The 26,125-nt window shown below is 36.1% G+C and overlaps 4 protein-coding genes across 5 annotated transcripts in view; 3 read left to right on the forward strand and 1 right to left on the reverse strand.

Annotated features, from left to right (window-relative positions):
* Positions 1–717, forward strand: part of LOC109584889 (uncharacterized) — a 4,244-nt gene extending 3,527 nt beyond the window's left edge. Inside the window, exon 5 of the mRNA XM_020000787.1 lies at positions 33–717. Coding sequence (XP_019856346.1) covers positions 33–717 — 685 coding nt within the window. The remainder of the gene's footprint in view (positions 1–32) is intronic.
* A 106-nt stretch (positions 718–823) lies between these two features.
* LOC109584893 (NACHT, LRR and PYD domains-containing protein 3-like) lies at positions 824–5,899 on the forward strand. Of its 2 annotated transcripts, none has more exons than XM_020000793.1 (4): positions 824–1,840; positions 2,378–2,812; positions 2,872–2,967; positions 3,088–5,899. In XM_020000793.1, the coding sequence occupies exons 1-4, from the start codon at positions 1,420–1,422 to the stop codon at positions 5,586–5,588; spliced, it is 3,453 nt and encodes a 1,150-aa protein (XP_019856352.1). In that variant the 5' UTR covers positions 824–1,419; the 3' UTR covers positions 5,589–5,899. The 2 variants fall into 2 exon arrangements, with proteins under 2 accessions (XP_019856352.1, XP_019856353.1); XM_020000794.1 differs by having other exon boundaries at positions 824–1,828.
* Positions 5,900–6,123: 224 nt separating this feature from the next.
* LOC105313988 (hemicentin-1-like) lies at positions 6,124–23,361 on the forward strand. Its single transcript, XM_020000791.1, has 31 exons — positions 6,124–6,587; positions 6,741–7,046; positions 7,156–7,387; positions 7,862–8,152; positions 8,395–8,736; positions 8,873–9,059; positions 9,318–9,427; positions 9,624–9,941; positions 10,536–10,835; positions 11,065–11,382; positions 11,551–11,826; positions 12,334–12,621; positions 12,856–13,188; positions 13,663–13,935; positions 14,359–14,676; positions 15,448–15,762; positions 16,111–16,437; positions 16,799–17,143; positions 17,442–17,549; positions 17,913–18,206; positions 18,491–18,683; positions 19,237–19,376; positions 19,583–19,842; positions 19,956–20,081; positions 20,240–20,334; positions 20,507–20,921; positions 20,974–21,025; positions 21,110–21,213; positions 21,294–21,427; positions 21,713–22,042; positions 22,400–23,361. The coding sequence occupies exons 1-31, from the start codon at positions 6,369–6,371 to the stop codon at positions 23,244–23,246; spliced, it is 8,196 nt and encodes a 2,731-aa protein (XP_019856350.1). The 5' UTR covers positions 6,124–6,368; the 3' UTR covers positions 23,247–23,361.
* LOC100640507 (serine/threonine-protein kinase 36-like) overlaps positions 23,238–26,125 on the reverse strand; it is an 8,024-nt gene continuing 5,136 nt past the window's right edge. Inside the window, exons 13-18 of the mRNA XM_020000795.1 lie at positions 24,171–24,270; positions 24,006–24,067; positions 23,878–23,962; positions 23,750–23,823; positions 23,597–23,670; positions 23,238–23,491 (exon numbers count right to left, since the gene is read on the reverse strand). Coding sequence (XP_019856354.1) covers positions 23,448–23,491; positions 23,597–23,670; positions 23,750–23,823; positions 23,878–23,962; positions 24,006–24,067; positions 24,171–24,270 — 439 coding nt within the window. The 3' untranslated portion in view covers positions 23,238–23,447. The remainder of the gene's footprint in view (positions 23,492–23,596; positions 23,671–23,749; positions 23,824–23,877; positions 23,963–24,005; positions 24,068–24,170; positions 24,271–26,125) is intronic.

Here is a 26,125-nt window from a genome sequence, read left to right on the forward strand (position 1 = left end):
AAACATTATTTTTCCATAACAATTTACTTAAGTGAAGGTGATCAGCTCTGCCTCATAGAAGCCATGATACCACTTCGGTGTTGCTATGTTACTTTTTCTAACCTCAGTCCTGATGAGTGTGCAGTGCTTCTAACCAAGGTATCTAGTATTACTGAAGTTGACATATACCAGTTGGGATCCAGTAGCATTGAAAAGGTCATTGAATGCTTACCTAACTCATTGTCTCTCGAAGTACTACACATTGAACAAAGTCATTGCACTCCAGAGAACCTCAGCCTCCTACCCACAACACTCCCTTCCTCTACTCTCATTACACTAGAGCTAGTTAATTGTGCCATTGATTCTAGCAGTGTTCGTACTGTTATTGATGCAGTGCTAATGTCTCGCCATCTAGAAGCTCTTAATTTGAGGGATAATTATATTGACGATGAAGGAGGTGCTCGTCTATGCTCTATGCTCAAGCAGGTTTTTGGGTCATCTGAAGAACCTGGTAGTGACCACGACAGCAGTCACAGTTTTAATTTCCTTGACATTGGGCATAATCCATTTACGGGACATGGAATATCAAGTTTTATCGATGAACTAGCTCACTTTAAAAGTGATAGCATTAACTTCACTCTCTCTTTATCACTTGGTTGGAAGGATTTAGTTTGTAAACATGTTTCTTTTACAAAAGTTGAGCAGCTTTTAAAATTTGAAAGTAATGAGGACGATTGAGCCTGCATTGCCTAAATTTTTGATTGCAATTTTAACTTTTTACTAGAGTAGATAGATCCGGCTATATCAAAAGTTTAACTAGCTAAATTTTTAATTGCATACATATGAACTAGTGTTATTTTTTTAGAAATTTTTGTTGTTTTGTTAATGCTTCATAATTATTATGCTGCCAATTAAAGCTATAGCCATGCACTTGCTGTTGCTTACCTACACACGCTTGTCCTGGAATAGCAGATGATCATGTAGATCTAATCATAGATATCTAATATCTATGATCTAATAGTGTATTATTGAGATCATTAGATACTTCTTCCTTTAATGCACTTGCTCACATAATAATCCTAGTTCATTTCTTTGTTGGGTTTTACAATCTGCATGGGCAAGTAAGATTCTAGTCAACCCAAACAATGAATTGAGATCTATCTGTATCTATGTTAATAGTCAATAATAGACAACAGCACCGTGCTGTACTAACGCGATAAGCGGACCCAATAAAGAAGCCCCGAGCCTCTCTTTCACTCTCTGTCCTCCCTTATTGGTTAGTCTACGACAAGATGGAAGCTTGGAAGATTCTCAAAGCTACTGCTTCTTCATCGGACGCCATGATATCAAAATGGGTGTGCCTGAAGGATGGATCATCATTAATTTCACATTAAAATTATAAATTCTGATAGACTGATTGTCACAAATTGGCAGGAGACAATGGCATCAAATCAAGAGACAATGGCATCAAATCAAGAGACAATGGCATCAAATCAAGGGACAAGTGGAAGCTCTTTAAGGGATCCTGTAAGAAATATTCTCAAAGAATTCTCACTGAATGAACTTGATCTCGATAAAGCTACTGATGATACTGTTTTTCTTAGTCTTGGACTTAATTTTGACTATTTCTTGGGTATTCATCTTGGCCTGTCTAAGTCAGATATTACAGCCATAAAAAAAGACAATGACTCAGACCAAGATAGAGTCATTGCTTTGTTCTGGAAATGGCAAGAAAGAAAAGGATCAGGTGCAACGTACCTCTTATTATTGAAAGTTCTTATTGAAATCGAAAACAAAGAAGCTGCTGAGAAGTTGTGTCAGTACTATCGGGACAAGCACCAGAAATCAAGTACTAAATTAAGTTAGTAGAATCAGTAAAGACGATGCACTGCAGAAGGGGTGTGGCTATATTAGAACAGTACTAAACCATAGATACCATATAGCAGGTTAATTTGGAGGGGCTAGATTTTGGTGAATTTTGGTGATTGGCGGTTTTTAATTTGGCGAATTTGTGGCCACGTGCTGTATAATGGCTCAAAATGGTGGATTTTTATTTTGGCGAATGGCTATCAAAATGCCAAATTTGCCAAATTTAATTCCCTCCAAAATTTCCCGCTCTACGGTATTAGAGTACAGATAAAATTAAAAGAACTAACCCTAATTTTAAACCTAAGCTATGTTCTAACTAAAACTACGAGAGTGTGCCACGCCTCTTCCAGTGCCGTCTTTTTTATGTAACCCATGAGTGAGGAGTACTTAGTTGATAATATAGACCCCTTTGGCTTTATAAATCCAATAGGATTATGTTATAGTATTGTCAATGAGCATTGGGAATTTGATGATTAAATTTTTGTGGACAGTCAAGATATTTGTAACTACATGTATTTCCTTTATACAGGTGCACCGAGGTTTAAATCACAGTTGTCTCATCCTCCTCCAGCCATTAATCCAAGTCGTAGTTACTACAGACGTTCAGCAAGTGATCCTGTTGATACTCAGAAGAGGGTCAGAATATGTGAGAAGAACCCCAGCAATAAAGCCTGGAAGATCTTTGATAGATACTCTGATCAGATGGTTGATGTTCTTCGAAAAGATGCCAACCTTTGTGACAGTATGCTGGAGCTGCTAGCAGATAATTTTCTAATTGGGTCAACAGAGCAAGATGTCATTCAGCAACTGTCAAATTTTAATATTAAAAGCAAAGCAATGATGGGCCATGTCTCTACCTTCATCAGTCAAGCTAGAAATCCTATTCGTGCATTTGCAAAATTTGTTTTTCTCATTCGAGATTTTAAAAATTTTGATAAACTTTTTGACAAGATAAAGGCTGAAGGTAATGCTTTTGATGCATGTATCTAATTTAGTTTATTATGTTTTACTATTTACTTGTAGCTTCTCTTGTTGCAATTTTTATTCCTATTCGATCAATAAAGACTGCAAAATTACCTTCATTGGCTGCAAATAAAGAATTTTCTTTCAAATTTTCTGGTAATTAATCTTCAATTATAATTATGTTGTACATAGAATTATTTGTGTTTCTTGTTTTGATCTTATGTGTACATTATACTTGCTTTGTATAACTGAAATACTCAAATCTCTTTGTTATAGATGATACTACTAATAGTGATGATTTGATACTTCCAGTGAAGCAATATTCTCGTCATTTAAAGGCCCTCTACAAAAAAGAGAAGCCTGACCCAAAGTGGTCTTTTACGACCACCCCATCTAAAGTTTACGTTGACCTAGCCGTTGTGAACAAGAAAAGCTGCTCTGATTCTTTCTCGAAATCTACTATACGTGGAACTGCTGATGATATTTTTCTTCATAAAGAGCCATTTTCACTTGAGGAGCTGTGCAGAATTGAGTATGGAGAAGCTGTCTTGATTGAGGGCGCCCCTGGGATAGGAAAGTCAATGCTTGCGTTTGAGATATGCAGTCGTTGGATCAAGGGAGAAGCATTGAAAAAATATCCTCTTTTATTATTACTTCGTCTGAGAGATAAGTTTATACAAAATTGTAAAACAGTAAAAGATCTCTTGGGTTGTTTCTTGAAGGAGCAAAGTTGGAAGGAGGAAGCTGTTCAGCATATATTTGATAAAAGTGGAGAGGGTCTCATTGTTATACTTGAAGGGTTTGATGAGCTACCAGAAGATCTTACACAGGCAAGTTCGGTGTTTCTTCAGATTTCAGAAGAACTGCCGTTTACTTCACTGATTTATACCAGTCGTCCATCAGCAAAGCACTCTTTGAAGCAGGAAATTTCATTTAGTCGTCATATCGAAGTATTAGGGTTTACAGGCAAAAGTATCAATGAGTACATTCAGCTATTTTTTGAAAATGATAATGAGTGTATTGCTACTCTCAATCAGCATTTAGATGAGTCACCAAAGGTGCGAAGTTGTCTCTACATCCCTGTCCATCTCGTTATTATATGCAGTATCTTTCAACAGTACATCATGAACAAGGAGCAAGTGCCATTTAAAGGCATTGTAACTTCAACTAAACTGTATGAGGCAATGATTAAAATGTTACTCTATCGACACATTAAAAGTAAAAATCCAGCACAGCTGGTAAGCATTGATTTAAATGACCTTCCTGATTCATATCAGAAAGATTTCTCCTTTCTTTGTGAAATGGCCTATATTGGGTTCAGAAAAAGAGCTACTGACCTGATATTTTACCTTGATAGTCATATTGAGACTCTTGGGATGATGCAGAAAGAAGTTCAAGTTTATCCAGGGACAGGTGATGTCATTGCTTATTCCTTTCTCCATCCCACCATTCAAGAGTTTCTTGCAGCTTACCACATTTTTCGGATGCCAAAAGATGAAATTGAAGATATCTTTAATAGATTAAAGAACGTTATGAAATTCTCCACAATGCTTTGCTTTTTATCTGGCTTGACAGAGCTACAATCAATCACCCCAAGTGTTGATAACCACTTGTACAGTATGACCCTATTTCGTTGCCTCTACGAATCTGGAAACCATTCCCTTATTGCAAGTTTATTTAGCGAAAAAGATAAAGTTTATAAGGTTCGTCGCCTACTGCCTAGACCCTCACCTCAAGACATGTTCATTCTCGGCAAGTGTATAGCACTTAGTAGCTGTCAATGGGGATTGAGCTTTACACTCCGCGGAATAACTTTTGAGCATCTCGAGAAATTTCGAAGAGGATTAATCTCTATAGAGTCTAACCCATCATGTAAAATAGAGGATATCAGTTTTTCTCTTAATCCAATTGGAGATGAAGGAATGATGGAATTGATACACTTTCCTGAGCATATTCTTAAGAATTTGGATTCACTACGTCTAATGAGCTGCGAATTTCATTCTTGTGCAGCCATAGAGTTTTCAAAACAACTTAGAAAATTCTCAAGCCTGGGAAATCTATTTTTCCATAACAATTTCCTTAAGGAAGGTGAACAGCTCTGCCTGATAGAAGCAATGATACCACTTAAATGTTTTCATGTTACTTTTTCTAAGCTCAGTCCTGATGAGTGTGCAGTGCTTCTAACCAAAGTATCAAGTATTGGTAAAGTGTATCTATACCAGTTAGGATCCAGTAGCATTGAAAAGGTCATTGAATGCTTCCCTAAGTCACTGTCTCTTGAAGTTCTACACATTGAACAAAGTTGCTGCACTCCAGAGAACCTCAGCCTCCTACCCACAACACTCCCTTCCTCTACTCTTACTAAACTAGAGCTAGTTAATTGTGCCATTGATTCTAGCAGTGTTCGTACTATTATTGATGCAGTGCTAATGTCTCATCATCTAGAAGCTCTTAATTTGAGTTATAATTTTATTGATGATGAAGGAGGTGCTCATTTGTGCTCTATGCTCAGGCAGCTGTTTGGCTCGTCTGAAGAACCTGCTACTGACTCCAACAGCAGTTGCAGTTTCAAGAAATTTAAATTCCTTGACATTGGGCATAATCCGTTTACGGGACATGGAATATCAAGTTTTATCGATGAACTAGCTCACTTCAAGAGTGATAGCACTAACTTCATTCTCTCTTTATCACTTGGTTGGAAGGATCAAGTCTGTGAACATGTTTCTTTTACCGTAGCTCAACAGCATTTAAAATTTGAAAGTAATGAGAATGATTAATTGAGCCCAGGCTGCCATGCCTTCATTTTTTAAATTTTTGATTGCATTTTTAACTTTTTACATTTACTAGACTAGATAGACCTATATACTATTCTAGATAAACAAGTTCAATTCATTATTTTGCTAAATTTTTAATTGCATAGACACAAACTAGTCTTATTTAGAAATTTTTTTGTTGTTTTGTTAATTGTTTATACTTTATAATTATTATGCTGCCAATTGAAGCTATAGCCATGCACTTGCTGTTGCCCGCTACCAACACACACTTGCTTGTCCTGGAATGCCAGATGATCATGTAACAGTATATTATTGGGATCAGTACCTTTATATGGTGCATTTGTGCTCCTTTCTTTAATCAAAAAATACCGCTTATTTGTTTGTATGCATACTTTGTAATCTATACCCAATTAGTTCACCCACCGCTTGCTCACATAATTATCCACTATTGACTAGATCTAATATTTTATTTCTTTGTTGGGTTTTACAATCTGCTTGGGCAAGTCATCTAGTTAACAATTTTTTAGTTCTTTTTTTCGAAGACCATGTGCAAACATAGATATTAGAGTATGGTGCAACCAAAAAGAGCAATGTGATTAAATTGAGCTCATTTTTTCAGTTGAATTCCTGTGGCGTGCAAAGGAATTTAAAGAATGGAGTTAATTCATAGACACTCCTTTCATATAAAACTGGACGACGGCACTGTACTAACGCGACATTCTCTTTACTGTACTATCATACAACCACCCATAGTATCTATGATACAACCATAAGGAGCACGAGATGGAGCACCTTTTCAAACGACTCGTGTGCTTGTTAGTTGGCTTGTGCTGGTCTATTCAGTGGACCCGTGCGACAACCATCAACTCTTTACCTTTTCTATCATTGGATGGCGCGGAGAATATGACTACTGTGAACACAGATGGGGACGCTAGTCTCTCCCGGCCTATACCACTACCTTCTCCTCTGCCACTAGGAAGCAGGAACGTGTCTACCGCTTGGGTAGGATAATGTGGTTTTGTGTGTACATACATTGTTATAAATCCTTGTATCAAAGTTGATACAATTTTCACCTGAATGGTGCTTATAGCAATTATTGTAATTATTTATAGTCTACTTTATAGAACATTAAAAATAATATATAATTTTCTTTAGGTTGCAATAGATGGTTTTATAGTATTCGAGTCCAGTAACATCATTCTTCTCCCTCCACCTTATCTATCAATCATTAATGAAATAGTCATTGCTCCTTTTTGGGACGATATTATGCTTTATCCAACTCAAGGCCGTGTGTTGTATGGCACTTACAACAGCTCCTCTGGTGTAACTCATCAAGTGAATGACTTTATTGCAAGGAACAGAAGTGGTGTTTTAAACTTCACTGCTCAATGGGTTCTGGCGGCACAGTGGATTGACGTCTGCCCGTTCAGCCTGTCATCTCAATCGTCTTGTGGAGAAAATGTAACTTGGGGAAGAGAAGGAGAAAATGGGTGAAAAGGAGAGAGAGAGAGGAAAGGGGGAGGAACAATGATGTTGTAATATTTTTGTTCTTTTTACCTTCTCAATGTAGTCTAACTCATTCCAAGTTGTCATAGCAACAGATGGTAATTACACTTTCTCAATATTCACCTACTCCTGTGGGTCGCTTAACTCTATGCGCCAGAGCCCTGTGGTTGGGTATCACATTGATAGCAATAATACAATGGAATACCCTTGGTCACGTACAGCAATGGTGACTGATATAGACTGCATTAATTCTCCTGCATCGCAATGGACTAACATAGTATATGGGCTAAGTAAAGGTTAGTAGAATATCTGTGTGTTAAAATAAAGAACTTTTTACAGCTTTAATTGTTAATTTGATGCATCTAGAGCCAAGAGTACTTAATAGGGCTATTATTAACATTGGCAGTCCATTATTTAGTTTAGAGCCATCCATATGATAAGTGAGAAAGGCTAATGATGGAATAATGTAGTTATTATTAGTAAATAGAATCTGTAGTAATAGTAATAATACCACAGGGCAGGGTACTCTTATTTATGTACTGTATAGTGCTTCAATTTCAAGGGAGATAACTTCATAAAAATGAAACTTTTATGCAAATTAATACATTTGCAGATTTGTAATGTTAGTGCCTTAATTGCCTTTAATGGTGATTGAGTATTATTTTTGCAAAGCTTTGCTAATTCATAAAATCCACACAAGATTTGCTCCTTGAAAATAAAGCACTAAATAGTATATTACTTACATTTTCTGTCCCTATTCTGTTTTATAGTTGCACCGACTGTAAAAATGCTCAGTGAGGATGTGTTTACTATCTTCAATGGTACATTCAACATTAGTTGTTATGCCGAAGGTAATCCACTACCATCTGTCGTATGGTACAAAGACAACATACAATACGATATAAAAAACAGCTCAATCACTTTGGTGTCCTCCTTTACGCTCATCAGCACGTTAATCTTTTCTAAAATCAGCTCTGATGATTTTGCTCATTATAACTGCAGTGCTGTCAATTCTGTTGGCTCTAGTGCGAGGTCTTCAACAGTTGAACTAATCGAACCAAGTAAATATGCATGCATATTGTGTTGTAATTATTACATGTACAGTATACCTATTGTGTATAATAGATGTTACGTTATGTGTGTTTGTTTGCGTCATGTACATGTACATGCATGGATTGACTGGCAGTTGAGATCAAAGAGTTGGCACAGAATCAACTAGACATTCAATTTTGTAGAATTATTTATGGGACATTTTCCCTCTATAGCGATAATTAGGAATATTAATGAAATCTTTCTTTTGTAGGTGAACTTGCTTTTTTCTCATTTAGTCATCAGGGTATAAATTATGTACCCTTGTCTAGCACGTTCTCTACTTCTGCACTTGCTAGTGGTAAGCCAAGGCCTAGTCTTACCTGGTATGGCCCACGTGGAGAGTTACTAGTCAGCAATGCTTCGCTTTCAATTGAGATTGATGATATTGACAGCAGTGTTGCAGGCAATGCCTTTATATACAAGAATAGGCGTCTAAGTATTGCTAGTGCAACATATTATCACAATGGGACGTATATGTGTGTGGCTTCAAATAGGATCGATGCCTTTGGAAGTGTACATTCTATTGTTAGGACAATGACACTTATTATTATTGGTAAGTCAGTGTGTTTGTATGTAGTTGTAGAAATGATCAATCGCTACTTCCTCCTTTATTCTCTTTCTCTCCCTCTCTCTCCCCCTATCTCTCTCTCTCTCTCTTTCCCCTTCTTTTTTTCTCTCTGTTTTTAAAGGTAAACCAGGGCTAAAGCTTATTACCTCTCCATTGGTTGCTACTGTATCAAACTCCTTTAAACTCTCAGTACACGTTAATTCTAATCCTCCTGTCATGCCTAGTAATATCATTTGGAGATTCCTGTGGAAAGATGGCATTGAAAGGACAGTCATTTGTGATACCAACTGCTCTTTCTCTGATAACAGGTATTTTAATGTCTATCATTCACATTATTAATATTGTCCTGCCTTTATACATTTACATGCTTTATAATCTTAATTGAAGCTCTTTAATGATATTCTGTCACTCAGTACTTGTATGTTTTCTACTCTAACCCTTTGCTTTTAGTACAAGTTGTACAGGGCTACATATTCAGTACAACAATTGTTCTCATTGTATGCTATACAAGATGCTAACATTTATCAAATTCCTTTTAAGATAATGGCCATTACTGTATTCCATAGGTTCTCTCTGACTCTTTTTAATGTGTCATCTACTCATGAAGGAAGGTATCGTGTGTCAGCTCAAAACGATGCCGGAATCACCTACCTTTCATTTTATTTGAGTGTTCAATGTAAGAGAGCCTGTCTTTATCTATTTTTGGATTCAGTCTCTTCTTTTATTTGCCCATTATCCCTCTCTTCCCCCCCCCCTCTCTCTCTCTTTCTCCCCATCTCTCTCTTTCTTTTCCCCATTAAACTTAACATCTGTCCTTGTTATTTTGTATACAAACTATATAATGATCCATTGTTTGTTTTTGTCTGTCATAGCTCCCACGATCATCACGTCTCCCCCTAGTAACATCAGTGCTCTAGTTGGTCAGAACATCACTCTCTCATGTACAGCCATTGGTCTCCCAAAGCCACTCATTACGTGGAACAAACAATGCACTGGGTCCAATCTCACATCAATTTGGACATTAAATGAGGCATACAGTCGCTTTGCCTCAGGTGTCTATGAAGTGGTGTCTAGTATTGAACTGATTGATGTTGATCACAAGGATGGCTGCTATTATTACTGTTATGCCAACAGTAATGCTTCTATTGTTGATAACAGTGATACTGCAAGAGCTTTTGTAACCATACAAAGTGAGTCATTTGCTTAATAGGTGTTGTATTTTCTACTCTATAATGATGTGTTAATTTTGGTAGCACTCACTGTTATTTGTAATTGGCCTAGTGTGTGTGTGTGTAAATAGTTTTATAATTTTCTAACAATTACCCTTAATTTTTTAATAATTAAATATAGTAAGCCTAATTTGTAGTTATTTGCGCACATAATTTACAAATCCTATTTGTAGTTATAAATTTTGCATAATGAAGAAAGATTAAATGTTGCTGTTTGTGTTTAGATTAATTGCCTGAGGTTATTATCATCATTATGACACTGTTGCATAATCTCACAGTTAAAATATGCCAATGGCATTCCATTTTATTTTATGAATTACTATTTCCTATTGTGAGAACTGCTCTTATGTAAGCTGTGTCGTTCTGTTATCATAATCATGATATAAGTGTTGCGAGCATTTTTGCTTTTGTGAGATTTATCCTTTCCTGGAAGCTATAGATTATCTCACCTAATTAACATTACATAAGAAATGAATTATTAGTTACGTAATTTATAATAAGCAATCAAATGCCTCATTATCAATATTATATTTTTATTTTTGTCTATCTTTCCAGACACTCCATTTATAGAGCTGACTACCCTACCAAAATACGTATTAGCCCATTCTTCCATTACTCTTCAATGTAATGCGTCTAGTTTTCCCACTCCCACTGTCTACTGGTACAAAGATGGCCTCCCTCTGAACGAAACTGGCCGCATCTCTATTACATACTCAGCTACAGAAACACAGAACCAGTCCAGCCTGCTAATAGAGAGCCTTGAGGTGTTAGATAGAGGAGTATACTTGTGTAAAGGTGTTCATGATTGGGTGTCAAGGAGAGAAGCCAGCAAGTCGTTGAGTTTGGATATCTTTGGTAAGAACATAATTTGTTTTAATTTCATGTACCGCGTAGCTAGAAAAAACTTTTTGCAAATGCACCTTCGCTTAAAAGAGTAAATTTTGAAGAACTAAATCTTTGCATTTTCTAATTACACTTTGGCCGCAAATATTTCTAGTGCTGTATGCCATTAATAATATATTAGAAACCATACTATATACATGTACATACTTGACATAATTATTATATTTAATTTTATTTTTAGATCCTTCAATGTTGACTCAAAGACCAGTCTCAGTCTCAGTCCTGGTTGGTAAACCCCTACAGAGGAGTTGTGCCTCAATCGGCTACCCTGCCCCTATCATCCAGTGGTCTTATGTGACTGGGAATGGGTCTAGAAATATTTCCGGTTCCATTAGCAACAGCATCAGCTTGTTGACAAATGGCTCTTATAGCGTTGTGTCTGTCCTGGAGTTTGCTAGTGTGACTGAAAGTGATGATGGACGATACTTGTGTAGCGCTAGTAACACACTGCTAGGAGATACAGCTAGAGATGAAGCTCACTTTAATATTAGCATTTGGAGTAAGGAGAAGGGAGATAAAGAAAGGAATGGGTGGGAGACAGAGGATAGAGAGGAGAGACGGAGTGGAGAGAAGGAGAATGGCAATAGAAAAGTCATTTTTTAATCCTATATTGAGAATGGCAATAATGTATGAAAACCTTGTAATACCCTCTCTTACTTTCCATTAGTTATTCCTACTATCAGCATATTAAATACTACTACAATTGGGTTGAGAGGTCTACCATTTACTATACACTATACGATTACTAAAACCAACCCACCTGTCACTGGTATTAAGTGGCTTCATGGTAACACTCCAATCACTACCAGCAGTAGCCAATACACTCTGACTGGGTATGGGCTCACTATTAACTACTTGGAATTCAGTGATGCTGGTATTTACACTGTCAGGGTTACTAATGAAGCTGGCAATGATTCATCATCAATTGAAATCTTTGTTGAAGGTTAGTTATGCCAGAGATAGTAAATAGCCACGCTCATGTATATATACATGTACATGCATGTTTACTCATGTACATGTACATGCATGTTCACTCATGTACAGTCTATGTTCACACATACATGTACATACCGATCAAGGGCTGTGGTGTGTTTTATATGTTCAAATACAGCATGTACATGGATATCAACAAGAGTACATACCATATAGCTGGAAAATTTTGTGGCCAAAAACTTTTTGGGTTTTCGTGGTTTGGAATGACACCACAAAATTAAAAGCCACGGAATATTTGCAGGTTAATGAGAGTGGTGGAAGCTTCACTGATGATCCACGCTGATAAAAACCACAAATAGACTATGAGCCACCAAACCATGAAAGTTTTTTTGCCACAAAGCTTTCTGGCTATATGGTAATGATTATCTAAAGAGAGCATCCAAAATGTTTAGATATTGCATATGTACTTGTACGATACTCTTGATATCAAATATTAATCAATTCTTTATTTCTTTAGCTTCTCCTAATGTATCAAGTGTTCCAGTACAGTCAGTATTATTGTATAATAATGTCACGCTGACTTGCAATATAATAGCCAGACCGGTTAACTTCATGGTGCTGTGGTATCATGGCAGTGAAGTGATTAATGCAACACAACTCAACGGGAGAATCGAAATGCATCAGAACAGTAACTCAAGCTCTATTGTTATTAGGAATGCCAGTCTGGAGGATGGAGGAGTCTATCGTTGTGCTGTCTCCAATGTTCATGGTAATGGCTCCTCCACAACAACACTCCTAGTACAAAGTGAGTAGTAATATTAGTGTCTGGAGTTGTTTGAATTTTTGTCCCTAATTTGAACTTTATACTTCATGCGAAGAGGAAAATTAGCTGCTACTTTATTTCATATAACCTTTCAGTCCTTATTTGCTCATTGTTTTTTTGTTGAGGGAAAGGATATACATCATTTAATACATTTGCTCACTTTTCATGTTTATAGAAATATTTATAGAAACAAGATAACATTTTCTTTTTTATCAGTTCCTATAGGAGAAATCAGTGGCCCAAACAATAATGTTGTTATCAAGGGCCAGGCAGTGAACTTTTCTTGTACAGTGATGGGGTACCCTCCTCCTAATATTACTTGGTGGAAGAGAAATGGACACAACTCCAGCATTAATGATACCCTGTTACCAATGGAGGCTGGTCACTATACCTTCAGCTATCAATCAAGGGATACTGTTTCTACTAGCAGGCTGAGTATCAGTAATGTGTCTTTGGATGATGAAGGGAAGTATTTCTGTATTGCTAGACATCAGGGTTTGGTTTTAGATGTAGAAAGAGTATCAGTTGTTTCTACATTACAAGTGGCAGGTAAGTAAAGGACTATTCAGATCTGTTTGTAATTTTATGTGTGTCAGTTGATGTGTGCCACTTCTATTAGTGGCTTTTAATGCTATTAGTCCTGTAGTATTGCATAATTGTGTTAGACACTTGGCAAGATACATGTAATAGATATTTGTATGTACGTACATGTACATGTATGCATGTATGTTTACAAGTATTATGTATCTTTGTTTTTCATGCTGAGAATTAATGTTTATATTTTAATCAAAATTCTTGTATAATTGGCACAGTGTATATTGTTACTTTTATGGTAGCATAGCATTGTTACTAGGTCCAGTAGAATGGAATGTGTGACATAATTTGTGATAGTTCTAATTTTGAATTGTTCACCTTGTCCCCTCGCTTGTCCTTCTTTTACTCTTTCTCTCTCCCTCCTCTTTCTCTCTCTCTTTCTCTCCCTCCTCTCTCTCTCCCCCTCCTCTCTCTCTCTCTTTCTCTCAGTTATTCCAGTCATTACTGAGTATTCTCACAATACCTCATCACTGGTCGGTGAGTCTGTCTTGCTTCAATGCAATTTCAAAGGTCGACCACTCCCTTCCCTTGAGTGGAGGTACAATGATCAAATATTCACTGGAAACAGTTCCAAGTATATTATAACTAATGATGGAGGGCTTCTGATTAATGATGTGAGGTTGATTGATGCCGGTCAGTATTATTGCAGTGTCTCTAATGATTTTGGCAGCGATACTATTGCTACTGAGCTTTCTGTACAGGGTAAGAGAGAGAGAGAGAGAGAGAGAGGGAGGGAGGGAGGGAGGGAGGGAGGGAGGAAAGAGAGAGAGAGAGAGAGGGAGAGAGAGAGAGAGGGGGGGAGAGGGAGAGAGAGAGAGAGAGAAAGAGAGAGAGAAAGAAGGAAGAGAGTGCATGGAAGGGAAACAGGAAAGAGAGAAGGGCCAAATATATGCCTTGATGTGTAAAGGCATTTAATTGTACATGTATATTTTTAACTCTATAACTTACGGTACTTGGCAATGTATAAATTTGCCTAGAGAAAGGAGATAAGCTATTGATGAGAGAAAGGGAGGGAGAGAGGGAAGCACAAAAAAGAGAGGAGGAGAAAATAATAGTAATAGAGAGTGAGAGATTAGAATAACTGTATACATTTATTATTGTTGATCTCCTATTATTCTACTTTAGCTCCTCCAGTCCTTACTTCATATCCTAATGATAACATTACATCTGTTGTTGGAGCACAACTATTACTCAATTGCTCTTGTAATGGGTACCCTCTACCAACAATCCAATGGAGAAAAAATGGAGCATTCCTTAGTGAATCACTCTATAATATAACCACTTCTATTGTGGTACTTGATGAAGCTCCCTCAGTTATTGGTAGTGTCCTGAGTTTCTCACCTCTTACAGCTGGTAATGGTGGCCAGTATGATTGCATCTGCCACAATGACTTAGCAAGAAACATTACTGTTAGCTCTCAAATGATACTAGTTTCATTATTATGTAAGTTAGAAGAAAGAGAAGGAGGGGAGTGAGGGAGAGGGAGGGAGGGAGAGAATAAAAAATTAAGAGAGTCAACAGTAAAGTATATGTACCGGAGAGTAAATGGTCATGGTGTGGGAACATTGTTATTATTTAAGCTGTGATACGTCTTACATAAACTCACCATTTCCTGCAAAATGCATCATCATCAACACAGGATCATATTACATCTTACAATGTTTGCATACTTAGTCTTCAGATTAGAGTAAGATACCTCACATATACAAATGATAGCATATTCACATATTCATATTATAGCCTCTCTACACTGCATATGATGGGAGAGTGAAAATGCGGGAAATTTGTATTTTTATGCCTCATTACCTATCTGACCACTCGAATTAAATTCCTATTTCTCTTATCCCTCCTGCTTTGAAGATTAATCCTGGATTTACTGTGCAGATAAATTTATATTGGCAATTAAAGTTATACCTGCATCCCACATCAATCAGAAACCACTCTAGTGTATAATCTAATGTATAATGTAATAGTGTAATGTTAATTACTATAATATAGTAGTGAAATCACTTAGAGTATGGGTACTGTGTTCCTGGAATGGGCAGTTTGTGTTACTAATGAGATTAAATGTATTTATTTTTATTTTCTTTATCTCTCTTGTCTCCCTCTTTCTCTCTGTCTCTCTCTGTCTCTCCCTCTCTCCCTCTCTCTCTCTCCCTCTCTCACCCTCTCTCTCTCTCCCTCCCTCCCTTCCTCTCTCTCTCTCTCTCTCAGCTCCACCATCAGTATCTCCAGTCTCATCAACCAGTACTTACGTTAACATTTCATCTCAAGTGCTCCTCATTTGCTCTGTGTCTGGTAATCCTTTACCTGTAGTCCAGTGGACAAAAGAGGACAGAGAAGGAATAAGGACCACTCACAATGGAATGGCAACCACTGTCATTAAAAATACCACAACACTCGAGTCAACTTTGAGCCTTGTGAATGTTACTGAGAGTGATGCTGGCAGATATTATTGCACTGGTATAAACAATGTCACTAATTATCCTGACTATAATGAGAGGACTTATTTTGATCTGTTTGTCCAAGGTAATGTGTAATCACTGTGTGGGAGGATGTAATGCTATTATATGTAATTAAATAACATCGGGATGAACATGGGAGGGTTGTGTTTATCTACAATTAATGTATGTACGAAATTTGTTTTTTGATTTGGTTGAATCAGTAATTACGCTTATGGAGATAGGGAGAGGGAAAGAGAGAGAAAGAGAGGGAGAGAGAAAGAGAGAGAGAGAGGGGGGAGGGAGGGAGAGAGTGAGAGTGAAGGAGAGAGTGAGTGAGAGAGAGAGTGAGAGTGAAGGAGAGAGATCATTGTAAAATAGGCAAATTTAAAAATTATTTTGAACATATGTTAAAATTCCTTTCTTTTACTCTCAGTTACTCCAGTGCTTGTTCCTGACAAGAAATATGTAGCAGGTGTTCACAAGCGATCAAATCCTTTGGATAACTCTACTCTCACCTTTAATATCAATAGCAATGTCTTCCCTCCTATTAACTTTATCCAGTGGACGTATACTTCATTTAATAATGGAATCGAATCATCTCATCCCATTACTCCATCGAGTCACTACTTGTTAGTCAATGGATCTCGTTTCATTCGGTTGGTGATAGTAGGCGTGAGGCTTTCTGATAATGGAACTTACTCTGTTAGAGTGGGTAATGCAGGAGGAATAGGAACCGGGTCTGTGCATCTCAATGTATCAGGTATGGGAATGAGAATATACCACATACATGTACAATTATGAAATTTGTTGTTGCAATAAAAGCTTGATTATTATACTGATTACTAAACAAATTTAGCAGATGATTATGTTGGGATCACCCTTCATAATGTTATGTCTTTAATGCTTTTACAGTATATCTTTGATCTTTCTAATCTAATGTTAGTTTGTGATGCATCAGTTAGTCTTGCACTTGTAGATGTGTATGGGTGTGTGTGAGTGTGTGTGAGTGTGTGTGTGTGTGCATGGTAAACATGTTTACAATTATGTATACATATGCTATACGTGTGTATTGGTACATCAAACAAATAACTACCTTTCCTTGTTAATTACTATATTTATAGTTGAATCAGCAGTTATCTCCTCTCAGCAATTAAATTACACCCTGGGAGAAGGAAATCGAATAAGCTTTACCTGTATTGCTGATGGGGTCCCAACGCCATCGAAATTTAACTGGTTCCGGAACAACTCCCTCCTAGATCCAGCTCTTAATAGAAGGATTAATGTTACTAATACGCTAAGGACTGGATTCAGGACTAATATCTCCTCTAGTATAGGAGGGCTGGAGAGTGTATTGGTTATTAATGATGTGTACTATCCTGATGACATTGGTCTTTATTATTGTAGAACTTTTAATGGAATTGGACACATTGCGACAATAGACCCACCGTTCAACTTGAATGTTTTGTGTAAGTTGTTGAGATGAATTTTTAACTTGTACTTTTGCAAATTTTAATAAATTCTAATAAAATGGTATTTTTTTGCTCAAATTTGACTAGAATATTTGATATTACCGGTATAAGTATTACATTGAACTCAAAATACTATTGCGTTTTAAAATGCATATTGATACTGTAATACCATTATTCTTATAGAAAGTTTAGATTATGATTCCTTTATATATTGAGCATTTACACATATGTTTTGAATTATATTTTGCCCTTTGGTTAAGTTTATGTGCCTTATTTTATTATTTTCTCCTGTTAGCTCCTGAACGAGATTTTTGTAAGAACAATCTGTGTGTTAATGGTGCAACCTGTACTGGTACTATCTGTCAATGCCCTCCTAATTATTCAGGAAGATACTGTGAAAAAGGTAATAGTAATAATAATAATAATAATAATAATAATAATAATAATATTTCACATTCTCTTATTTTATTATATTATTACCTTCAATTTTACTTTTATTTCTGCTTATTTAATCTAATTTTATTTTATTTTATTTTATTTTTCATTAATTTTTGTTCATCCTACATCTAGGTGCTCTTTCTGTTTTAATAAATGATAATAATAATGATAATAATAATAATAATGTTTATGATTACGATTACTATTATTTTTAGAAATGATATGTGGTAATTAATATTGGTAAAATTAATATAAAATAAGTTAAAAGTTAATAATAAATTATCAATGATGATAAATATTGATGACTATATTTTATCATTGCTTATAGAATCTCTGACATTGGAGTCTCCCAGAATCATAGTCCCTCCATCTAACACTACAGGGGACCTCTATGGAACTGTAGTACTCAACTGTACTGTGTCTGGAACACCCCAGCCTCGCGTGACCTGGTTCAAAGACGGACGTGAGATATCTGATCAAAACCTTGATGAGTATAGTTTTGTGATTCGTGAGCTGAGTTTGCCTGATCGTGGGTTTTATCAGTGCCAGGCAGTGAGTGAAATGCCAAATGGGACCATACAGACTACAAATAGGACAGGCCCTGTGGTTGTTAATATTAATGGTAAGAGAAGGAGGGAGAGGAAGAGGAGGGAGGGAGCTAGGTTTTTTATAAATAATGCTAAAAGAGCTAAAAAGCTTGTTTCATGAGCTGACAAGCAATATAACATATGGAGCCTTTAAAATTTGATCAGAATCAGCTCAAACTTTTTGCACAACATAAATTTATATGTATTTTAAAAGTTATAAAATTGCAAATTTTTGAAATTTAACCAGAAAAAAATTATTTAAAAAAATTAAGTTATACAGTACATGTATTAATTTGTAGTTTTTGTACCTTTTCTCTAGGTATTGTTCAGTATACAGCTTCTCTGTATGTCCCTGAATCAAAAAGGGATTCACTTGCTACTGCCACACCAGACGAATCAAGAAGAATATTACAAGAATTTGTGGATGAAGTGAATGAGATTGTTGCTGGCAAAATACTAGCAGGAGGCAATGAATTATTCTTCATAGAACTGCTAGCAAGCAGTCAGTACAAGTAAGCTAATATATGTACAATATAATTGGGAGTTTTGTAAATTTTTCAGACTACTAATTTTGTGTATATTTTGTATTTCTGGCTACTATATAGCAGAAAATTTTGGGAGGAGTTAAATTTGGTGAATGGCTAAATTTCGGTAATTGCATCTTGAATTTTAATTTGGCAAATTTGTGGCCATGTTCCATTGATCATGCGCATAATGGCTCAAAATGGTGGATTTTTATTTTGACAAATGGCTATCAGCTATCAAAATGCCAAATTTGCCAAATTTAATTCCCTCAAAAATTTCTCGCCATACGGTATACTCCTTTCTTGTTTTGGAAATAGTAATACCGTATAATGCTTTAATTTGGCGGAGTTTTATTTTGGCAATTGGCGGTTTGCAAGCAGAATCACCAATCATTAAATGCGCATGCTCAGTAATGCACGTGTACACAAAAATCGCCAAATTAAAAACCGCCAATTACAATTTTACAGCAGAATTGCCAAAATAAAGCGTTATACAGTATGTACAGTTTAGTCTTGTGTTAATATGATTCAAATATTGTAGTTCATCAGATCACACTGTCCCAGTGCTTTTGACTATCATTACTAAAGAGAGAGGAAGCTTGGAGCTTCTCATTAAAGTGAGGGATCAATTGAAAAAGCTTAACATTGGCTTCAAAGTTGATGGGATTTTTGACAGATTCGGTGAGCTATTAATGAATCTTTCTCTCTCCTTCTCACTTTTATTCTTCCAGCTTATTTTTATTATGTATACATAGATCTATTCACTTTTTCACTTACATGTACATGATAAAATCTACATGTATTATATATAATATTATTTATGTATTTTATATCTTTTTTTATCTTTTATGGTATTAATTATATCTATTCTCTGTTCTTACTCTTAGATGGTTGTTCCTCAGAAACTATCCTGATTCCATCAGTAACAGATCCTTCATTAGCTATATCACTAACATGGCCTGAGACAAATATAGGAGAAGAGGCTGTAGTGTGGTGTCCCTGTGGAGGGGTCAGCCTGGGGAATGGTACACTGTACGCCAGGCGATATTGTGGAGGGAATTTTACTGATGGGAGAGAGTGGGGAATGGGCCATTTCAGTCCTTGTAATTTCACTGATAGAGCAAGAAGGATTTGTAAACTAGCTGAAGTGAGTTTTTGATTAAAATACACATTCTTATTTTACATCAACTTGAATTGACATGTATGTATATGAAAGTCTACCGGAAATTTGTCATTTTTATTTTTCTCCATGTGTTATAGCTACCGCCTAAAGATCTAGTGAAAAGACTTACTTCAGAGAACATTGATGATTTTGACCCGAGAGAAATATCAGTTTTATCTTCTGTACTGCTCTCAGCTCAAGATGGAGTCATTGGACAAACAAATGTGAGTATGGGACATTTTAACACATAGAGACAGTCTCATCTTCTTCACTTCTTTCTTCTGTCATTTCCTCTTCTCTGTGCTTAATTTTAATTTTTATCATTCTCTTTATTTATACCACTCTCTTTTTCTTTCTTTCTTTCTCACTTTCTCTCTCTCAGGCTAGTAAAGACATGTTTTCAGTCACCAGTAGTATTGCCATGCTCGACAGTGACACTTTACGTATGGCTCAAATCCAGTCAAGTGCCCCCTCAAGGTACATTTTAAATTATTCTTGTGAATAGAAGGAACACACAGAGCAATGCAGTGGCAGCCATATATATTTTTATCAAAATTACATGTACACTTTAAATGTATCAAATTTTAAAATATTGTCTGTTTTTTCCATTACATTTCTCTCAATCTCTTTTTACTCTATATTGATGTAGATTGCTTCAAAACCTAGAGATAGTCACTAACAATCTCCCACTGGTTGACACAGACTCTGTACTCACAAAGCTTCCTGCTTTTACCATTGAAGTACGGAAAGTCGAAAAAGGTGATTTCCAAGGAGAAACTTTTGAAATCGGTAACAAAGAAGGAACCCAGCGGCAAAGACAAGCTACAGGAGGTGTTAATGCTGCTTCAATCAGTGTTCCACCTAGTCTTCTTGAGGAAGCTGGAGAATTAGAAGATGGAGGGGTTGCAGTGTCAAGCATATATCATAGAAGTACTTCATTGTTTGTGGAGGAAGCTGGGAAAAGCAATGTAGGCACTTCAGTCATTTCAGCTACACTAGTTCATAATGGGACTGGAGTATCAGTCAGGAATCTGAGCTCTCCTGTAGTAATAAGATTTGAGAAAGTATGTTTTGCAAATGTGATTCTTTTTATTGTTTTTTTTTAAATTTTTCCAGCCTCCAAAGCAAAGTGGGTTGATTAATCATTTCACATGCTCTTATTGGAGTGGTAAGCATTTTTTATTATTATCATGAATACTGCTGCAGCGATTGCAAACTAGCACTGTATTTTTATGTCATACTTTTATCTTAGAATCAACACTTGATTGGTCCAATCATGGTTGTCATTTAGTCAATGATAGTAATGAGTTTATTGTGTGCTTGTGCGACCATTTAACTAACTTTGCTGCTCTCTTGGTAAGGACATGATTTAACATCAAAATTATCAACTTTCCTTTGTCTTTCATGTCATCTCTCTCTCTCTCTCTTTTCTCTAGGATGTTTCACCAGAGCCTAGTTCAGAGCCTGTTGATACAGATATTGGGAAGGCTCTTAATGCTTTGTCATACATAGGGAACATAGTCTCTTTGTTTTGTTTAGGCATAACAATAATCACTTATCTTAAATCAAGGTCAGGAAAGCTCCTGCTATTCTTATTATTTTATGATTCATTATACATGTTCTATGTGAGCTGATTCCAATTAAAATTGGATTTAATAATTAATATTGGATTTAATAATTAATATTGTAATTGACAATTATGGCTATCTAAAAATATTTTAAGCCAAATATTCTCCTATAAAACTGCCCAGTAACTTCTATTATGCAAATCATGTATAGAGTAGATTTCAATGAATTATTTAACTATTGCATCAAGTCTACAATATTTTATTATTTATATTATTCTTTATTATAGGAAATTAAGGAGATCTGATCACGGTCAACTCCTACTCAATTTTTGTTTGGCACTGGTTGGGCTTTACTTAAGCTTCATCCTATCTCTCCACAGCACTTCAATTGATCCACTCTGTGCCATAGCCTCCATTCTACTCCAGTACTTCTTGCTAGTATCATTTTGTGCGATGGCTACCGAGGCTCTTAATCTCTATGTGAAACTGGTCATTGTTCTTGGCAAAGGAATATCACGCTATGTCTTGAAGGCTGCTCTATTCACTTGGGTCACTCCTGTCTTTGTGGTTCTATTTTGTTTTGCTCCTGGCTACAAGTATTATATGAACGATAATTTGTAAGTGGCAATCCTATCTTATATAAGGCCTTTATTAATCATGTTCACAGTTGTTGTATGTGCCATTAAACTTTAGTAATATAAATACAGTAATATGTGTGGTAGAAATTTTTGTGTTTTTAATATTAAGCTGTGATTTAATTTTTACTAAATAAGACTGTGTCATGTATTATTGAATGTGGCACATAATTGTACAAGTGATCTAATTTTTGTAAAATTCTAATCTAGTAAAATTAAAATCATGGTATAAAAATTTCCAGATAGATGGTAATACTGATATTTTGTACATATGTAATTTATTGTACTTCAAAAATGCTCAATCAATTTTAAAACCATCTTTTTTTATTATTTCTGTAGCTGTCGTGCTGAGTACATCCCATTCTACATTGGGACAGTGGCCCCGTTTATTCTCATCTACTTATTCAATTGGGCCATGTTTACGATGATAATGGCTCAGCTGCTCAGGAAAAAATGTCGCAAGAAGTTTGCAGAGTCTTATTCCGATGAAACTGGAATGTCCTTTAAGCAGCAACTCTTGATAGCAATCACTCTCTCTATCCTTTTCGGCCTCGGCTGGGGTTTCGGTCTTTTTGTATCTGCAACTATTTTCACGTCGGCAACAATTCGAAACATATTCTCGGTCATTTTCATATTGTTGACGTCATTCCAGGGACTGTTCATCTTCATCATGCACTGTCTTAGATCAGCCGAAGTGAGGAAAGAGTGGCAGAGGTGGATTTTTAGAATCACTGGCGTCAAGAGATTCGAACCACCCTCTTCAGTGACGAACTCCTCAGTTATTCGTAGACGTAGCACTAAATCGTCTTCATTCTCAAAGTCTACGTTAAGACGTGAAGGAACCGTTGAAAGTGATGAGTCAGGGCCCATCACAGAAAGGACTATAGAGCTGTCACTAGGAAAGGCTCTGGATGATATTGTGTTCCCTGTGCCTCCAATAGAGCTGAAAAAAGTTAGCGAACTTTTCCCAAGCACTTCAGGCCCTCATTTTGGTCATGACACTGACTCTGTTAACTGTGTTAGTTTAGATAACCCGTTTCAGTTCAGTACGTGTGATGCTCCTGACTCCATTCGCTCTCCTTTGTCTCCTTTAGCTCCACATCAAATCAGTCATTTGGATAATCCACTTACGACGTCAGATAGCGACAAAAATGGAGTCATTAACGATAGTATTTCATCGCAGTAAAAACTGAATATGTATCAATCATTGATTTTTTATTGTTTTATTATTATTATTTTCTATTATCCACACACTCACACTTTACTGTACACTCTTTTATCAAAAGTCATGGCATTCATTATTTTCTTGACATCGTAAAATAAATAAAATTTTGTACCATTTATAAAATGTGTTTATATTTTTAATTTTGGTATCATTAAAAAATAGTTATGTTTTTTGATGACTCAAGTAACTCCAAGTCTTGATAAGGACTACAAAATAAAGCTCATACATAAACAAAATATATGTAGAATATAACAAAAATTTTATATTCTATTGCTTTGCTCCACATTAAACATTGTTGAGGAAACCCTTACTTGCAAGTGATTCTTCATATTCCCGTGAATATTTAACGTTGAACTCCTGACCAGCTTTTAATTCCACTAAAACTCTATAAGAAGTATTGATATAATATCACTCAAATATTAGTCTTGTATTGATATACAGAAGCAACTTCAACTGTTGCTTACTTTAAAAATGCCTCAAAATGTTCCATTTCCCAAGTAGATATGGATATAGTGATTAATTTTAAACCTAGAACAACCTAACAGATATAGAGCTTTGATATTATCCTCATTATTATAGTCAACGGGTTTACTTCTTTAAAAATTTCCAGTGATAGAGAGGACTTGCTTAATATTTTATATAAAACTTGAAAGACATTAATTAATGAATGAGACTGACTAAGATAGAGAAATAAGTAATGATAATCATTAAAGTTTTTACTTTTTTATAGTACACAAACGAGTGATGAGTGCTGACAAAAATTCCAACAAGTTTAAAAGTAACTGTATGAGGAAATAGCAAAAATAAAACAAGTCCTCTACACATAATTTTAACAAACTAATAACTAAAAAATAACTAAAACGTAACAATAAAATTTTTGCTTACTTTGCTGTCAAAGTGATTTGACTCACACAGTAAAATGGAGTCAACCAGTTCAGACAAAAGATGTAGCTCCATTGTTAGGTAAGACAGAGTACTAGGTGATCTAAAATACACAATAACAGCCATCAAGTATAGCTCCTATAGCAGGAGTGCTTTAAATGAATAAGGCTAGCATGGCATGCTTCATGAGCTGACAAGCTCTACAATGTACATGTACAATAATATGCCATGGCTTTTTGAGTCATTTCAAAAAATCCTAAAAAATCCAAATTGATTGGAATCAGCTCAAAGTTGATACACAACATAAAAACATGTATATGTATCAAAAAATTATTTAAAAAGAAAATTCTCTCCTAGTCATTTTTGATGAAATTTGCCCAAAGAACAAAGGCCTTGGGTCTTTGGCCCAATTTTGTCAAAAATGACTAGGATAAAATTCTCTATTTTTATAATTTTTTCTGATACATATACATGTCCTCATGTTGTGTATCAACTTTGAGCTGACTTCAATCAAATTTCAATTTTTTATAAATTTCTAAAGTTGTTTACGGCCATTTTAAGAAAATTGCCAAAATCTGAAAAATACCCAAGGCTATAGCCCATGCTTTTTTCTGAAAAATGGCCAAAAAATCACTCCCAATTTTTATTACATTTTCTGATACATATTGATGTCCTTAAGCTGTGTACAAAGTTTGAGTTGATTCCGACTTAAATTTTTTGAGTTACGACCATTTTAAGAAAATTGCCAAAATCTGAAAAATATCCAAGGCTATAGCCTATGCTTTTTTTCCAAAAAATGGCCAAAAAATCACTCCTGATTTTCATTACATTTTCTGATACATATTGATGTCCTTTAGGTGTGTACAAAGTTTGAGCTGATTCAGACTTAAATTTTTTGAGTTACGATCATTTTAAGAAAATTGCCAAAATCTGAAAAATACCCAAGGCTACCTTCCCGTCGCTCAAAGGCAAAGGACCATGTAGAGGCCTTTGAGCGCAGGTTGGCACTATGGCATGATGGCTGCTTTAAACTGCTGTTGAAGGAAGGCGAGACTATTCAGAAGAACTTCCGTGGTGGGTCATCTAAGAGAGGGGGTGAACTTGCTGACTCTTTCTCCAAATTGATGTTTCAAGGTAAAGTCAAGGCGGCTTTACGCCTCTTGAGTGAGTCAGGGTCAGTGGGGAAACCCCTCTCACTGGATGTACCTGTTTGCGAATCTGAACCAACTGTTACTGTTAGGGATAAACTAATTGAGAAGCACCCTGATCCAGCTCCACTCTATCCTTCTCATTCTCTGTTACCATCAACTCCTCCCCCTAATCACGAGCCTCATTTTATTCAGTTCCATCATATTGATGGCGTTCTGGTTCGGTCCATGTTACTGAGGATGGATGGAGCAGCTGGGCCTTCAGGTATGGACGTATCCCAATGGAGGAAAGCATGTACTTCTTTCTCAAAGGACTCTGATGATTTGTGTGATTCCATTGCTATGGTGGCCCGGAAGCTTTGTTGTGAATATGTGGATCCACGGAGTGTGTCTGCTCTGGTGTCTTCTCGACTCATAGCTTTGGACAAGAAGCCGGGAGTACGCCCGATTGGAATTGGAGAGGTCATTAGGCGTGTCATCGGTAAGTCTATTCTTAATGTGATTAAATCTGATATCATGGAGGTGACTGGTTGCTCTCAATTGTGTGCTGGTATTAGTTCTGCTTGTGAGGCTGTGGCCCATGCTGTTCGTGAAGTATATGATTCTGATGGTGCTGAGGGCTTTCTATTGGTTGATGCGACTAATGCTTTCAATTCATTGAACAGAGGTATGGCATTGAGGAATGTGCTTCATCTTTGTCCTTCCCTTGGTCGGGTTCTGATTAATTTATACCGTATTGAGAGTAATCTCTTTATTGGTGGTGATACCTTATTATCTAAGGAGGGGACCACGCAGGGAGATCCATTGGCT

This window comes from Amphimedon queenslandica, unplaced genomic scaffold (genome assembly GCF_000090795.2).
Source record: "Amphimedon queenslandica unplaced genomic scaffold, v1.1 AMPQUscaffold_13153, whole genome shotgun sequence".
NCBI lineage: Eukaryota > Metazoa > Porifera > Demospongiae > Haplosclerida > Niphatidae > Amphimedon > Amphimedon queenslandica.